Source organism: Dunckerocampus dactyliophorus, chromosome 3, assembly GCF_027744805.1.
Source record: "Dunckerocampus dactyliophorus isolate RoL2022-P2 chromosome 3, RoL_Ddac_1.1, whole genome shotgun sequence".
Classification (NCBI taxonomy): Eukaryota; Metazoa; Chordata; class Actinopteri; order Syngnathiformes; family Syngnathidae; genus Dunckerocampus; species Dunckerocampus dactyliophorus.
The window spans coordinates 8,465,222-8,482,100 of NC_072821.1; the positions used below are offsets into that span (position 1 = coordinate 8,465,222).

Here is a 16,879-nt window from a genome sequence, read left to right on the forward strand (position 1 = left end):
TATTTGCAAAAATTATAAACTAAAGCGTAGCTTGACAAGATTCTCAGCAGTCTTCAGTTATTGCTCGTAAATTATGATTTTATTGTTTTGAAATTAAGATTTTTAATCTTGCAATATTTTTATTTTTTATTTCTTGCAGCATTATAGTTTTTTCCATTAATATCACAACTTTATTCTTCTGTTATTTGCTATTCAACATTTAATTTCTTTATTCTTGTAATTACAACTTTATTTTTTTACTTCAGTGACTTTATTCTTTCTGTATTTAGCAGTGTGGTTAACTGATTAGTATTACTTTGTCTACATTGGTAATGCCAACAACCTTTATAAACAACCTGTGGTGTACATTTTATTTAAACAAATACAATCTAAATAAATTAACAGCTATTTCATGTAAAATTATAAAGAAAGATGCACAGGGTTAAGGATAAGGTGTACAAACCTCCTTCCATTGTGCGTGCGGTAGTCCATCCTGATGAGACACTCCCTGCCATATTGACACTAACGACTTTCATTTGATAGCTGGAAAAGGCCTGCAGACTCGCCACAATGGTGCTGCTCTCAGGGGGAGAAGCTATGATGCTATTGTTGAGCTGTGCTTGTGAGGGGATGCTTGGATCAAACCATCCCGTGCTGACAAAGACTCTTTTTTCTCCAGTCGGAGTTGACAGGTTTCGTGGCTCCACCGGACCTCGTAAAAAGACCTCATACCTTGTGATAACTCCTGCAGCAAAAGCAGTTAAAAAGTTATGTGTAGTACATTAAAAGTGATCCATCGCGTAGTAGCTGTAACTATAGCCACAGAAATGCTTTCTGGTTTCTTCATGTCCAGTGACTCACAGTACCTACCTGTAAATGCACATAACACTCATGGCCACAACACTGAATACTTGCACCATCCAACTAGAAATGCATGTCATAAACGGCCACATTCTATCCCACCAAGCATCCTTCAATTGTCTGTAAAAGTTGTTCAACAACTCGCTATACAGTACACACACTGACTGGTTACAACTTTATGGCCACCTGCACAATCTAAGCATACAGTACATATTAAAATCCTGTAAAAAAAAAATCACCCAAATAAAGATAATACTTAGTTTTGTTACATGACAACTGAAGCATAACCCATGACAATTAAGTTATGTATGAGCTGTGTAAATGTATATGTATAATACCATATACTGTAATTTCTTCATGTCCTCAAAATTCAGGCGCTGCCGTGTACTGTGACCAGTTGGATGTTATACTGATCTCAGACCTGGCTTGAAGCTGCAGCCAGCCTTTAACAATCCAGGCCAGATGTGAAGTAGGTGGGGAGCATGTTGGGAGTAACGTTGCATGAACGTGAACTTTATTTCTCTTCAAAAGCAGCCTGTGGATAACTGCAGCGCACCCTGAACCTGTCTAGACACTTTATTGCTGAATACTTAACCATCCCTGACAGAATGCATTTTTCCCTTTTGGTCAGGGCTATGTGCTGCTACGTCTAACACCCACTGCACTCAGTGACACACGACCAAGCTGCTAGATAATGACTCTCAGGGTAATAATACTCATTACACCAACCACTCTTTCCAAATAGTGTATATTTAGATTACATTTTCTGATTGGACCACAAAATTTCCCCTACCCTAGTGCCAATTCAGCACACTTATTAAAAGGAATTAAAGGATGGATTGTATAATGAAGGCCGACTTGATCCTCATTTCATTTGCTGACACTCTACTAAAATTAGTCAACTTTTTTTAATGCTAATGTGTTTTTAAGGATAGTCAAAGGCCACAATAGAGAGAAAGCCACAATTAATAGTGAGCACAGTTGAGTCTGGTACTATGTTCATCTTTGCTCTCAAAAGGGTAAGCAGATGACTGTTCTGTCTTTAAAAGCTGAGCTGATAACAGCCACAATGAAGGCAGGGGGGCTCGGAGAGTCCATGTTACCAAGTGTGCTATATGACAGAGATTAACATTTTGGCAGAAAACACACAGGCACAAACAGTGTGAGAAACCTGACTTTGTATGCCAGTGAGCCTTAGAGCCATTACAAAGCCCTTTGGATTTAGCAAAGGCACTTCCACTTCTGTGTGTATGGCTGTGAAAGGAAGGTGCTTCATGTAACACTTCTTGAGTGACACAAAACTGCACATCATGCTATTAGGCATGTCTGCTTCAGTGTGTGGTTAGCAGCCTGCAGTGTGCCAAGATAAAAACAGTGGAACCGTGGTTAGAGTCATTAATTCGTTCCAGAAGGTCCGACTCTCACAGAAATGGACATCAACCGAATCAATTTTTCCCATAAGAAATTATGTAAATCCAATTAATCTATTCAGAAAACCAAAACTGTTAACACAAACTACGTTTTATAGTTTTACAACTATAGTTTTACATGCAGAAAACAATTTAAAATGCATATAAATGGTGACTGAAAGGGAAAATAAATTTTTAATATTACTTTTACCTGTATTAAAAACATGATTCGTGACGTGACTGAAAACAGGAAGGGGGTGGTGGTTGATTTCACTGCCACATCGTGTCTTTGGGAACAGTCACCTCTTCAATGAACGTAAAAGCAACCTTAATGTCACACTCTGCGTGACATCCGGCATGACAGCGTGTTATTGTTTCTGTTCATTCCTTAGTTCCGGTTGCCATGCTTTTATTGTGTTATACTTCCTGTTTGGTTTCAGCTGCGCGTTTCTCTTTTTGTTGGATCATTGTGCTTGATGCCTATTAGTTTTGTATCCCTGCTACTGCAAAACACGCCAGAGGAGCTGGAAACCTTGATGTGGGGGCCGGACGGCATTGTCATGGCCATCGCGTCGGTCTTCCCACGGTGGCGGCACCGACGCATGTCACGGCCGACCCCAGAGAAGGCTTCACGGCGCCAAGAGGTGAGGCTGCTCTCGCCAGGCCCAGATGAGGTGCAACTCCCTATTTATGTTGATGCTGAGTACCAGCCGGAGGCTCAGCCCACGACAGTCCCCGCCGCCCTCCTCGTCCTCTTCCGCCTTGCTCCCAATGCAACACCAAGAGGAGGGCCGCATTCCAAGCTCCTGCTGCCCCCCACCTCTGAATCCACGTTGCCCCCAGTGCAACTAGTGGTCAGTCAACCTCCGATCTCCACACCTCAGCTCTTCAAACCACAGACCTCCTCTAATGTATATCTAAGTTTCAATTCTATAATATTGTCCCTTGAGAAGATGCACTGTAATAAAAATGGTTGCTGAAATGTGAAGGGTTCATTCTCTTTTGTGAGATACTGATCATTTCAAATGATTTATTATGCCCATCCCTAGTCCCTACCTTAATGGTGAAGTACTTAAAATGTGCCTGTCTGTTTATGGACAGACTTCATCACAGAGATAGCATCACAACTGTACAAGTGGCAGTCGTGAAACTTTATAGTTGTGTAGTTTAGCGCAAAATGACCCACCGTTTGGCTGAGCAGGAGGCTCCCATGACGCGAACAGGGTGTGGGGTCCAGTGGCAGTGACCTTGGGAGGGGATTGGTTTTGTGGGGGGGCAGCGGCTGTCAGCAGTGACAAAGGAAAAGTGGAGGTGCAGCCTCCAGATGAGCATGCCTTTTAAGAGAGGAAGAAACATTTCATTTTGTGCAAAACTGCGATATATATTTTTACTAGCCGTTCTCTGGCCTACCTGCAGTGTGACAGTGTATTGGGTGAAGGCCTTCAGGCCACTTGCCACTGCCTCAGTAGATAAACCTGTGTAGTGGATGACAGACTCTGCTTCAGCAGAAGATTCTGTGGAGGACAACACAAACCTGTGGGAGACAAAACAACGTTCCCTTTGTATTTAACAACACACTTTCTTGAAGTTCCCCTACAGAAACTCAGAAGAAGTTGATATGCTTCCTTACCTCTCCACTGGCCCTGTATCATTCGGTGGTACACTCCAGTTGAAGCTGGCAGTGGTGGGACCAGGTCGCCCCACTAGGCTTAAATGTAGCTTGCCCTGTTCAGGTGGTGCTCCTAAAGTTTGGTAGGAAGCAGTTGCACTAGTTGTCACACCAGCGACATTAGTTGTAATAAGCCAGTAAGAATAGTTTGTGTATGGAGACAAATGGGTATCTTCGAATAATTCAGGCCCTAGAAAGAAAGGCAGCAAGAAATTAGCAAGAATAATCGTTTTGACGATAGATTATTGAGGATGTTAAAGGTTAAAACAAAGACTGGACTGTGTAGACTTACTGAAAGGATAGCTACACTGTATGCTGTGCACAGGTTGTCCATTCCTGATGAGAGTGTAGTTGAGTATGTTTGAGTTTGGGGAGTCAGGCTGATGCCAAGTCAGATTAATGGCAGAATAGCTGAGAGCCAAAGCAACAGGGGCAGGTTGTTGAGAGGGAGCTGCAAGGACACAAAAGGAGCATGGGATCAAACTTAATAGACAAGAGAACAGAACAACCGGTGAAATCTGTGTGTGTGTGTGTGTGTGTGTGTGTGTGTGTGTGTGTGTGTGTGTGTGTGTGTGTGTCATAGGCAGCAAACCTTTACTGCAGCCATAGACATTCTCTGTATGCAAATGGCTCGCTCCATGTTGACATGAATCACATTTGTCCCCAGTAACCAGCAGCTTACATGCACAAACTCCTGAGTCTGGGTTACAAGAGCCACTGACACTGCCCGCCTGGTCACATGCACATGGTTGGCATCTGAACAAGCAAAGGGGCCATATTTATACGTGATACGTACCTTACAATAAGTATTATGCACATTTTCTTCACCCTCCTCCCCTTATAATATTACACAACAACATAATAACTTTTATTTTATTATGCACTGTTACATCCGGTTTTAAATAATGTGTTTAAAAAAAAAACATTCAAATACAGTCACATTCGCTATATTAGAGTATTTTCATACTCCTATTTGATAGACCAGCTATGTACTAAATGTGTGTCCAAAAGGTGTTAGGTCTTTACTTGAACCACCACCTATCTTTCCCAACATCCTCTAGCTGTGAAAGTGGTTTCACAAAAACTGCGTGCGTGTGTGACTGACAGTATACAATACGTGTCTAGGTCACCAGTGTGGTGTTAGTCTCACTGGGAAAGGGCAGTGGGTGATCACTGGGCCAACTACCTCACACTTTCTCACTCATATACACAAACAAATTTGCCAATTGAAAGTGCTTTGTTCACACTCACTTATGGACAGCCCACCATCAGAGAGAACACTATACTTCACGTTTTTACTATGCCAGTAACCAGTCAAAGTCTGCAAACCAGAAATAGAAAATGTGTTTTTTAATATACCTTCCCAAGCCGGGGTTGAATCCAAAAAAGGTCTCCCGACAGTGGTTGCATCTTCGCCCTCCCACCGAAGGATGGGCACACACGCACTGGCCAGTCTGGCTTTCACACTTACGCTGCATGGCACCCATGGGGTGGCAGTCACACTCCACACAAATACTCAGATCTGGAGAAAGGTAAAAACCTGAAAAGAGACATAAAATGGTTTAAATCAAACATACAGGTAGCTGCAGCCATTTGGTCATCTGTGCTTTATCCCAAACAAACCCACCAGGCCGGCATGTGGAGCAGTCTTTTCCGTAGCGTGCTGGTGTACACACACATTGGCCCGTAGTGCTGTCACACACTGAACCAGCCACTATTCCTCTTGGGTCACATGTACATGGTACACAGCCAATTGATGACCCCTCTGATAGGACACAACAACACAATGTTCAATAATATAGTAAAAAAGTGGTTAAATTGGATCCAATTTTGGAATAAGCTCAGTTTTTTTCTTACTTTGGGCATCTGAAGTTGCATTGTAGTAGTTTGGGGCACAGTTGGTGCACTGCACCCCCTCAACTCCGTCTCTGCACGGGCACTGTCCTGTCCACATATCACATACGCCATCCGGCACAGTGCCGCTGATGTCACACACGCATGGCAGACAGCCCAGGGAGTTTCGGAGCTCTAAGGTGTGGTAACCATGACGACAAGAGTCGCAGAGACGGCCTTCCACGTATTCCTAAAGAATAAAAGAAAAGAACCATATGCAAACATGTTTATTGTCTTATCTCCTATCCTGTGGACTGTGAAGCTGTTTCAGGCCATTTGTCTTGTTGTGGCTTAAATGCCAACTGAGAGCTATCCTTAATAACAAGCATGTTAACTTGCCTTGCACACACATTGACCCGTGTGATGATCACAGTCTGTCCCAGGTACGGTTCCCTCTTTTGAGCAGTTGCATGGGGTGCAGGTTCCTTCCAGCCTTAAACCAGACAAACCCCGGCCACAGGAATCACAGCGCTGGCCCCCAACTCCGGCCTTACACTCACACTGTCCGCCCCCAGGCTCACAGAATGGGCTGAGTGATCCCAGGGGGTCGCAGTCGCAGGGGATGCAGCCGTCTGGATGGGACAGGTTCCAATAACCGAATTCACAACGATCGCAAGACAGACCTGTGAAGAGAGAAGAAGAAAGGGGAAATGTGATACATAACAGGTCTAAATGTGAGGAAACACACATTATTATACATTCTAAGTAGGGAAAAATGTGTCAAGGCGCTCTCTGTTTTGAACTCCTTGTGTGTACGAGAGCAAGAGAAATGGTGGTTGAGTGTATAAAACTGCCATCATTAGGGCCAGACCCTCTACATATGATGGATCACTCACCTAAGGCCAAACACTTAATTTCACTGAGCAGGAAAATAAATAAATTAAGTAACTACGAAGAATGAAAGGTAGGAGGAGGGAGGCAAGGTAATGGAGGAATACAGAGATGGATGGAAGAACCTAAAAATATTCTCAATTACCAACGACTACCAACAAAAAGAGGTGAGATCCTTGTGACATTTCAAGAAGCAATACTGCATCTGTCTAAGCTTTTATAATAATATCAGTTGATCTTTAGACAGGTAATTAAAGTGATATTTTCTTCAAATTAACTGAACCAAATACATCACATGGTTGCACTGTTATTCAAAGTTTGACCCCATAAATCAGAATGACTTGTATTTTCTCACACAGCTCAACGTTGACAAAACACCCATGAAAGGAGTCACCATGAAATTTGAAACACACCTTTCAGGGACTGACAAGCACACGTCTGTAAAATTTGAGAAAGCTGTTTGACAAACACGGCCTTAGTCAAGCAAAATGTCTTTGCAGGGGCATGGGCACGACTTAGCAACTGACTGCCCATACAGTATGTCATTGAGCATTTGTCTAATGACAGGGCTCCAGAGTAACTTTTTTTTTAATTGGAGCACAGTAGCCCCTAACTTACTAGAGAGACAGAAGAATGCGAGAGCCAGGCAAAATGTGAAAACAAATATGATAGAAAAGTTAATCAAACGCAATTGAAAGGTGAGCGGTCACACACGCTGGCATCGACAGGCTTAGGGTGTGACAAGCTGTTCTCAACTGACTCGACATTTTACAGACTATTTGTCATAGTCTACATAGTAACGGTAACAAAGGACAAAGTGTGTCCCATGTCAACGGCCGTACTTTTACCTGGTCGCACATGCGCGACTAGATGAAAAATTTACTCGCAATGTCTCATATGTTAGTCGGAAAATGCAACCATTTAGTCGCAGTCTGGAGCCCTGAATGACTATAAAACTTTGAGGATATCTATATTACAATAACAATAAAGTTATGAAAACAGTCTTAAATATTCAATTGAAATTATTTGGCGATAGATGCTTTTCATTGGACAATACAAATTGTCAACCTGCGATACAAACAGCGTATATGATATAACGTGTGAAGCTGAACACACCTTTATCTTTGCGTCCTCAAGACATTCTGATTGTGTTGACAGCTCATACCGGAGGTTTTAGTGCAGCAGTACTACTGAGCTAGTTAGGGTGTGATATGTGGCGGTGAGTGAGCGGGGCTTATTTGAATATGCCATACGTATTCCATGACAGGCAATCTGTCCCTAAATGGATGCCTGGGGGCAACAGAGTCCCCACAGCCGTTTATGAAGGAGCCCGTGTTCATATGTGACGGGTATGAATGTGTGAGCGTAAGTCAGTGCTATTGCACAGAGCAGTGCGCATGTGTGTGTCCTGTTCTGCTAAGTGTGTGGCAGACACTTGGCATTACCCCCAGTGCTCCCACTTTAATGAATTTATAGATATGAGTATTTCTCTCCATAGATCATATTTCATAGTAGGGCAGGCACAGTAAACATTTGCGACAATGAGTATGTGTGGTAATGCAGAGGAATTTATTGTGATATGTTGTACTGCACTGCACCTTCAATAAAATTACAATATAATTACAGAATTTAGGAAGACTTACATCATCAAACTTACATCATCAAGCCATTAAGTTGGCATCAATGGAACCTGTTTTTGCTTTTTGAGGTCTTTTTCAACAAAGGGGTGTGAATAAACAGAAAAGTAAAAGGACAAACATCTAAGCAAACTGTAAGCAAATTATATAAAAGAAGATCAGGAAATAAAGGACACCATTTAGAGCTGTGTGTGAATATGCGTGTGTGTGTGTTTTCAGGACATGACCCAGGCCTTTTATCAGTAGCCAGCTGGTTAACAGGCTCATGCATCACCATTTCAAACACTATTATGTACACTCTGCATCCTGGCACCTCGCTCCGAGTGTGTGCGTGTATGTGCGTCTGCGTGCATGCCCATGTGCACACATTCTAGTGGCCTCCCTCTGAAGCGTGCCTGCCATCGCTCCGCTCAAAGTATCAGCTTGGCGGTAATAAATTGCCATAATCAAATCTCATTTCTGAAAAATACCTGTGGGAGAGAGCAAACAAACAAGGACAGAAGAAAGCAAAGGCGAGGTCTTGTAAGAGGGAGAGGGGGAGAGAAATACAAGGGGCCGCAGCAGTTTGTTTTAATCAACTTGGCAACGAATTAGAGAATTAAATGGCAGCTTAGTCCATGATGGAATACACACACACACTCACACGCAAAGAAACTCTTAAATAAAACGGATACACATACACACATGCCTTCCCTTTCACATATACTTTAACGGACATTACACATATGAACACATCTGCGCACGCACGCGCGCGCACACACACACAGATACACACACACACACACACACACACACACAAGCGAGGGGCCCTTGATAGCAAGGCTTAGCAATAACTACGATGCGTTGAGTTGAGGAGCGTTGCCTGGTTTTGCATTTCATACGAGCTCGCTCTTCAAAGACACACAGGGGAGAGAGTGAAACCATTTATCACAAAGAGACGCACAACGGCTGGAAGCACCGCCAGCAGAAAAGCCTGTTTATTTTGGCTGGCATAACACTTTGGGGTATGGATGCATGTGTTTATGAAACGGGTGTATGCAGATGCCCATTTTGAGAGTGCACACAGTTTATCTACTTTCAGCAATGCGTGGTTGAGTTGATGTATTGACATTTCATTATTTGGCAATTATACAAAAAAACAGTGAGAACACGCAAATGTTCGGTAAAAATACGCCTATAAAGGTGTGTACAACTTAAGACTTGTTTGTCTACAGTATACCCGATGACATCTGATTTCATGTGCTTTTCATGCTACTGTGGGAAATCAGTACATATTACTCTGTTCTGCTTGCTCACTAAAATAATATGTTTGAAGCAACTATAAGTTAACAATAATGATAAATGAAGAATACAGTGTAAGCACAAACAGCAAAGTGAGCAGGAAGTATGTGATCAGTAATGACGCTCAGCAGGTATACAATTTATTGTCTTAAACAGTTGGGGGGTTTTTTTACACAAAATGGTTAATTTTAGACTTGTATGCCAGTTAAGAATTATAAAATGTTTGGCTATGTAGTTAATAAAGGCTTATGATTGGAACAGATTATTTGAAATATTTCTTATGAGGATTTTTTTTTTCAAATACAGATGAATCCATTACCTGTCACATGGGCTTTACACTGGCACTGTCCTGTGTGCTGGTTGCAGCTTGGACCACTTCCTGTTGAGGAGCTGACAGTGCCCAAATCACTGCAGTTACAGCGGAGGCAGCCTTCACGATTGGAGGCTTGAAGGCTGTGCCAGCCGAGTGAGCAGTCAGCACAGCGGCGCCCTCTTACAGCAGCCTTGCACTCACATTGGCCTCCAACCTGGAGGTGTGAAGCGTAGGAATTTTGGTGATGAGGAGTGATGGCAGCAAGGCCCAAAGAGGGAGAAAAACTGAAAAACCTATTGTTCAATTCAATCCCTAACTTCTATTTCCAAACAAATTACATGGTGACACTTATCAAATAAATGCATTACCTGAAAACAGTCAGTGCTGCCATTGACAGTTCCAGCAGTGTGACAGTCACAGGGCTGGCAAACATGAGCTGAAGCAGGATCAGAATGCTCCAACCTGAAAAACCCACTTATGCACAGCTCACAGTTCCTACCTAATCAAGAGAGGGACAAAAATTAGTAGAAACACAGAGCCAGAAATCAAGGGATTGGCTAGAAAAAACAGATTAAGAGAGTCGCTCAAGCTATAAAACATTTGGCCTTCAACTTTATTTGTCTCAGTGGTAAAAGCGACTTTGCTGGAAATAAAATGCAGGCCTGACTGGCAAGTCCAAAATCCCAATACGTTAGCAGGTTGAAGAGAGGACGTCACCCTCGCAGCTTCAACAAGCACTTGCAATAAATGACACAATTAATAAAATTCAGGCCTTACAGCTTGAGTTGTAGCCACTTAAAATATCTCAAATAGAAAAGATATAAAAAGACTTATTTTCATCTCCTACTCTCAGATTAGTAACTAAAGTAAATTTGAAATGATTCAATAAGAACACTTGGGTTAAATGGTGCACAATACAGTACCGGTTGTGTTGTGCATGCAGTTGTCACAGACTCCTCCTCCTCCCAGGTATTGTTCTGTTGGCTTGTCATCCATCTGGGTGTCATAGTGACAGGAGTGGGCGTGGCCATGACACTGGCAAGGCCGGCAGTTCATTGGCTGCAGCTGATCACCTAGCCGGAAGGGTTTGTCATTGTAAAGGGGTGCACAGCGCTGGCACTGAAAACAATAACACACAATAAATAGCATTAATGCATTGAACTAGTCATCAAATCAAGATCTGTTTTAAGTGTAGACACAACAACACGGCATTTGAAATAATTGTATATAACATTTGTCAAGCTACAACCTACGTATGTTCCATGATTTTTTTTTCCTTTACCACTGTCTTGTTAAAATTATTTATACAGGGTGTATAAAAAAAAAAGTAGACTCTCCAAAAATTAGCCACTAAAGTTACAATTGAATATTTTCATGGGGGTTCACTTTGAAAATCGGTGGTCTACACCAGGTGGGGTCAAACTCAATCACACAGGGGGCCAAAACTCAAAGCCGACTTTAGGTCACGGGCAGAAATACAACCCCCCCCCCCCCCCAAGTCTACATACCTTTTATCCCGGTTCCGCTGTATTGGAACATACCAACTTTGCATACCAATATAATGTGCCAAGCAGCTGTGGTTGTGTTATCAGGCTCAGACAAAATGTGCACGACAGCAGGTGAATGTGTTTTTATGTGGACATACATTTTTTTATTACACTAGTGTGGATGGACTTTTTTTTGTTGTTAGTACATCGAAGTGGGGGAAATGATCATTTTTGACTGACTTGTGCTGTATACAGTCTTTAGTTTTATACAGTTACACTATTGTTACTTTGAGTCCAAATCTGGTACCTTTAGTAACAATGGTTATGCAAATAGTGCAATATTCTGTATAATACTGTGGCCACTTTGTTAAGCAACACTACAGGAATAATTGAATCTGACAGCATTACTTTATTGTGGAGACCATTGGAAGCTCGTTGTTTGATGAGGTCTGCGATACGGCCCAACTGCTATTTTACAAACAGCGGGCCACAAAAAATGATGTGGTGGGCCACATTTGGCCCATGGGCTTTGAGTTTGACAGGTGTGGTCTATACATAAAAATAGCTGCATGTATATAATTCATGACACAGAGCAGGTGGAAGAAAGTGAAAGACAGAAACCAGCATCCCGTGTTAATCAAAATCCAAAGAAAGTGAGAAGAATATACACAACTGAATAGCGAACACTGAGATATTATACATGTTATAATAGAAAGCCTGTACATCCATACACAAATGGACACATTCACACAGCATAGGGAAATCAGACAGCTAATGAGGAATGACGTGCAACAGCCAGCACTCTCACAGGCCCACTTTCATGTCAAAATAAGCAAGGTGTGTGTGTGTGTTGGGGAGGAGGGGTTGTAACAGGCGGAGGGGAGGAGGCTGATATGAAATAAAAAATGCATTTTTCTGTAGCAAAGTGCAGCAGCAGAGGAGAGTACACGGCCTTTGATTTTGTTCAGCAGTCAGTACAAATTATGGTGGACAAGGGGGGCATCAAATGGGTGAAGATTAAAAATGTATTAAAAAACACAGGAGTTCCTCCCTTATGTGACACATGCAGACCTGCACTGGGCCTATTAGGTATGACACACAGAGCATGGTTATGGGGGGTAGAGAGATGGAAATTGGGGGTAGGGTGGGATCGGCTCCTATGTTGTAAATTAGTGAGGAAGTGGAGAAAAAAATGGAGGAAACTGGTTTGATCAGAAATCAGAAAAATGCCTCTGGGTTGTTTACCCAAAGAGGCAGGACAATGGGAGTACTGCTAAGTAGTACTGCTAAGTACTGATAAGTAATACTGCCAAGTAGGAAAACATATATATGTTTTCCTACTTAGCAGTACTTATAACGTGTTCTAACATTGATGATCTGTTGAGTTCTTATACATCAAATAGTGTAAATGTTATGGATATCATGTAGAAAAGAAGTGTCTGTCATGGCACAGAAATGGGAATGCCGGAAACAAACAAACAAAAATGGCACAAGTCAAAGCTCCAGATGAATTCATTCCAGGTTTACAAAGAAAAGCTACACGCTTTCAACCAAATCTTGCGTAGAACAAGGGAGAGATATTTTTTTGAAATCATCACCAACTGTAGTAACAACTCTTGTGTGCTGTTTGCTACCGTTAACGAACCCTCCAGTCTTCAACAAAACAGTTGAAGAGATCATCTGCAGTCTGGGTCCATCAACGTGCTGCCTTGATGAGTTACCCACTAGATTTCTAAAGTCTGTGCTAAGCAGTTTGCAACCACAACTCACTCATCTAGTTAACGTCTCACTTCAGACTGGAACATTTCCAAAGGCCCTAAAAACTGCTGCCATTAAGCCTCTTCTGAAGAAGAGCAGTCTTGATGCCAACAACTATCTGCCCATATCAAACCTGCCGTTCTTGGAGAAAGTCTTAGAAAAGGTTGTATGCCAACAGCTACTGATTTTCTCCTCTCTAACAAAGTGTTTGATGCTTTCTAATCAAGCTTTAGGTCCCACCACAGCACAGAGACAGCTCTGATCAAGGTGACAAATTATATCCGTCTGAACACAGATGCAGGAAAAGTCTCACTTTTAGTTCTGCTGGACCTGAGCGCTGCCTTTGACACAGTTGACCATGTGATTAGAAAACTGGGTGAAAATCTCTGGTACTGCTCTAAACTGGTTCAAGTCCTATCTGCAGGACAGGAAGTGCTTTGCTGGAATTGCTAACTGTGTCTCAAATGGCAATGACATGTGGGATTCCCCAGGGGTCAATCCTAGGACCCCTATTGTTCAATCTGTACATGCTTCCTTTAGCCTAACTAATACGCCGCTGCAGTGTGTCCTACCACAACTATGCAGACGACACTCAGATCTACATGTCACTGATGGCCGGGGAACATTTGGCCTGCAGATTTACTTTGTCACCATCAAACAGATCTGTGTGTGGATGCAAAACAACTTTTTCCAACTAAACTCAGACAAAATTTAAATCATTGTTTTGGTGTTATCAGCCACCTTGAGACTCTTTCTCTAAAACCTAATCATCAGGTTAGAAATCTAGGGGTAATAATGTACTGAGATCTGAACTTTAACAGCCACATTTAATCAATAACATCCTCAGCTTTTTACCACCGAAACAACATTGCCAAAATCAAGGGGATAGTGTCAAAGCCAGATTTAGAGAGACAAATCCATGCCTTTGTCTCCAGCAGGCTGGACTACTGTAACGGCCTTCTCACCGGGCTGTCTAAACGAGCTGTAAAACAGCTGCAGTACATCCAGAAAGCTGCTGCTCGAGTCCTGACTAGAACCAGGACATTTAAGCATATTAGTCCAGTACTCAGGTCTCTGCACTGGCTTACTGTTGCTCACAGAATAGACTTTAAAACAGCTCTGCTTGTGTACAAATCTCTTCATGGTCTTGCGCCAATGTACATCTCTGACATGTTAGAGCGACACAAACCATCTGGAGCTCTGAGAAGCTCAGGGAGTAGTCTCCTGCGGGTGACCAGAGTCAGGACTAAACACGGTGGGGCTGCGTTTCAGTTTTATGCTGCCAAAATCTGGAACAATCTTTCAGAAGATGTGCGACAATCCTTAACTTTGGCAATGTTCAAATCCAAGCTGAAAACATTTCTAATCAACTGTGCATATGACAACTGAAAGTATTTTACTGTATCTGCACTCTTCATTTTTAATCTTTTTTGTTTAATGGAATGATTTATGTAACTTTATATAATAATTTTAGAATTGTTTTATGTTTTTATTGAATATTTTATGAAGTGATTTTTCCCTTCTTCTTTTCTGTAAAGCACTTTGAATGACCTTGTGTGCCCTATAAATAAACGCCTTACAACTGCTCTAACGGCGACATCTTTTAGTGTGCACTTCGTGGTCACCTCTTTTTGCCTCTCGCACTAAAATGTAAAAGACTTACAAATACATCTTTGGGATCGGGCGTTCGGGTTCACAAAAACGTATAAATACGTCTTTGGTATTGAATGAGTTCAAACGGCTGTCCAAACATTTGGAGTAGACTAGTGAAATAAATTGATGATAATCATAAATAATTGAAGGCCAAAGCTGGTTTATACTTTGACTTCTCATAAATTACTAAACCTTCCAACATTAAGGGGTATGCTTACTGTTAGTGTCTGTTAGTATCTAAATTAGTATCTAAGTATCTAGTATCTAAGTATCTAATTCTCACTGATATGTGATGAGAATGAATTTCTCTGAATTGCACTGAATTCAATTCCACTTCCTGTAATTCAAATTCAATTTAACATCCTGTGTGGTGGAGTCAATTCAAATTGAAATTCATCTATTGAATTGAATTGAATTCATAATTTTGCACTGACCTGGTTTGAATGGTGTGGAAGAACTTGGTCTAACATCAATGTGCTTAGACCAGGGGTCACCAACGTGGTGCCCGCGGGCACCAGGTAGCCCCCCACGACCACATGAGGTGTCCGCAAGCCTGCTTTTCATTCAGGTTTTCAATTAATAATGAAAGAACAGAAGAAAGAAATGCATTCTGAAATACAAAATGTGAGTTATGGGCACCAGCATTTTGTTAATGTTCTGATAAAACAAGCATATTCGCTTTGTTTGGGTTTAAAATAAGCTCTGAAAATAAATGTTACAAAAATGAGTAGCTCTTGGCCATTTTCATTTTGTAAAAGTAGCTCTCACAAGGAATAAAGTTGGTGACCCCTGGCTTAGACCCTACTAATGGACAAAATTCCCACTGACACACTCCAGAAGTTTACAGAAAAAGCTGTTATAGCAGCAAAGAGAGGACCAACTCCATACTTATCTTATTCTGTTTTTAGTTACTGTAAGTGTTTCCAAGTGTTTGAGGTCAACAAATAATATGTACAATTTATTCACTCCATGTTGGTGCGGAAATGACGAAAGCCCTGATGCGAGGCCTACTGCAGAGACAAAAAGCATACATCATCATAATTCAGGCATACACCAGATGACAATAGCTGCAATTTTAACAAACAAAATAATGTCTCTCCCTGAGAAGAAACAAGAGCTAATAGGTTTGCCTGTCTGTATTTTTGCTGAGAAGGTCCTTCCCTTGGGGGTGATTATTAACAAAATCATATAAGGCAGCAGGATATTCTCTGGAGATATGATGCACACACACTCACACATGAATACACTTCAGTGGGGGAAACATCCTGCACATCAATTTGAATGTCTAGGCAAGTCTACTGTACATGTCTCTTTTTTATTATTCATGCCACTCCCCCCCCAAAAAAATCTCTTCAGTTTTACCCATGTAGGTGCAGCTCAATGTCCTAAAACAATTCCCATATCAAAGTCAATCCAAGTACTTTCTTCTCTGCCCTTTGAATAGACGGCTCTTGTTGTCTTCTCTGTCTCATCCACTGGGGATGAGTTCAAGAGCAAGATGTAGTCAGTTTACCAGTCGCTCCAATATGCATCCCTCCCTTATCATGTCTCTTCCGTCTCTTCAACCTTAATAGTACCTCCATCTTCCCACCCTTCCTCCTGCAAGTCTTTCTGTTTTCTCATTTTCCCACCTCCCTCTTTCTGCACCGACTTCCCCCTCGGTTCTCTAGCGTCCCCCAACAACTTGTTCTCATAGCCACATGGAGTATGTGAGCAGGAAATATTACCATAGCAAATGAAAAGGGGGAGGATTTCTTTCCCCTTTCTTTTCTTTTTATTCAACATTGCATTATGCTCCCTCTCTCCCAGCCTTCTAATTAGTCGAGGGATTGGTGTTGGGGAGTTAAGAGTGCACATGTTCATTATCTTCTTCATAAAAAAAAAGGTTTTGATGGCGCTCCATCTTCTGCAAACCATACAAGTGGCAAAAAACAAGATGGTTTTCGATCCTACCACTCATCCTTGGGCATTGGGTAAGTCCTATTTCAGGGGTCACCAACGTTTTTTCTTGCGAGACCTACTTTTAGAAAATGAAAATGGCCACGAGCTACTCATTTTTGTAGAAATGATTTTCATACCTTATTTCAACCCAAACAGATCAAATATGC

At 41.9% G+C, this 16,879-nt stretch overlaps 1 protein-coding gene across 3 annotated transcripts in view; it reads right to left on the reverse strand.

Moving 5' to 3' along the window:
- The window catches only part of ush2a (Usher syndrome 2A (autosomal recessive, mild)), a 186,853-nt gene that overhangs the window by 140,945 nt on the left and 29,029 nt on the right, over positions 1 to 16,879 (reverse strand). For all 3 annotated transcript variants that reach the window (XM_054771236.1, XM_054771237.1, XM_054771238.1), the window contains 13 exons: positions 10,797 to 10,992; positions 10,242 to 10,372; positions 9,880 to 10,087; positions 6,151 to 6,434; positions 5,776 to 6,001; positions 5,546 to 5,683; positions 5,278 to 5,458; positions 4,511 to 4,674; positions 4,211 to 4,369; positions 3,880 to 4,108; positions 3,660 to 3,783; positions 3,436 to 3,583; positions 443 to 724 (listed from right to left, as the gene is read on the reverse strand). In XM_054771236.1, the coding sequence (XP_054627211.1) occupies positions 443 to 724; positions 3,436 to 3,583; positions 3,660 to 3,783; positions 3,880 to 4,108; positions 4,211 to 4,369; positions 4,511 to 4,674; positions 5,278 to 5,458; positions 5,546 to 5,683; positions 5,776 to 6,001; positions 6,151 to 6,434; positions 9,880 to 10,087; positions 10,242 to 10,372; positions 10,797 to 10,992 (2,470 nt within the window). The remainder of the gene's footprint in view (positions 1 to 442; positions 725 to 3,435; positions 3,584 to 3,659; positions 3,784 to 3,879; positions 4,109 to 4,210; positions 4,370 to 4,510; positions 4,675 to 5,277; positions 5,459 to 5,545; positions 5,684 to 5,775; positions 6,002 to 6,150; positions 6,435 to 9,879; positions 10,088 to 10,241; positions 10,373 to 10,796; positions 10,993 to 16,879) is intronic.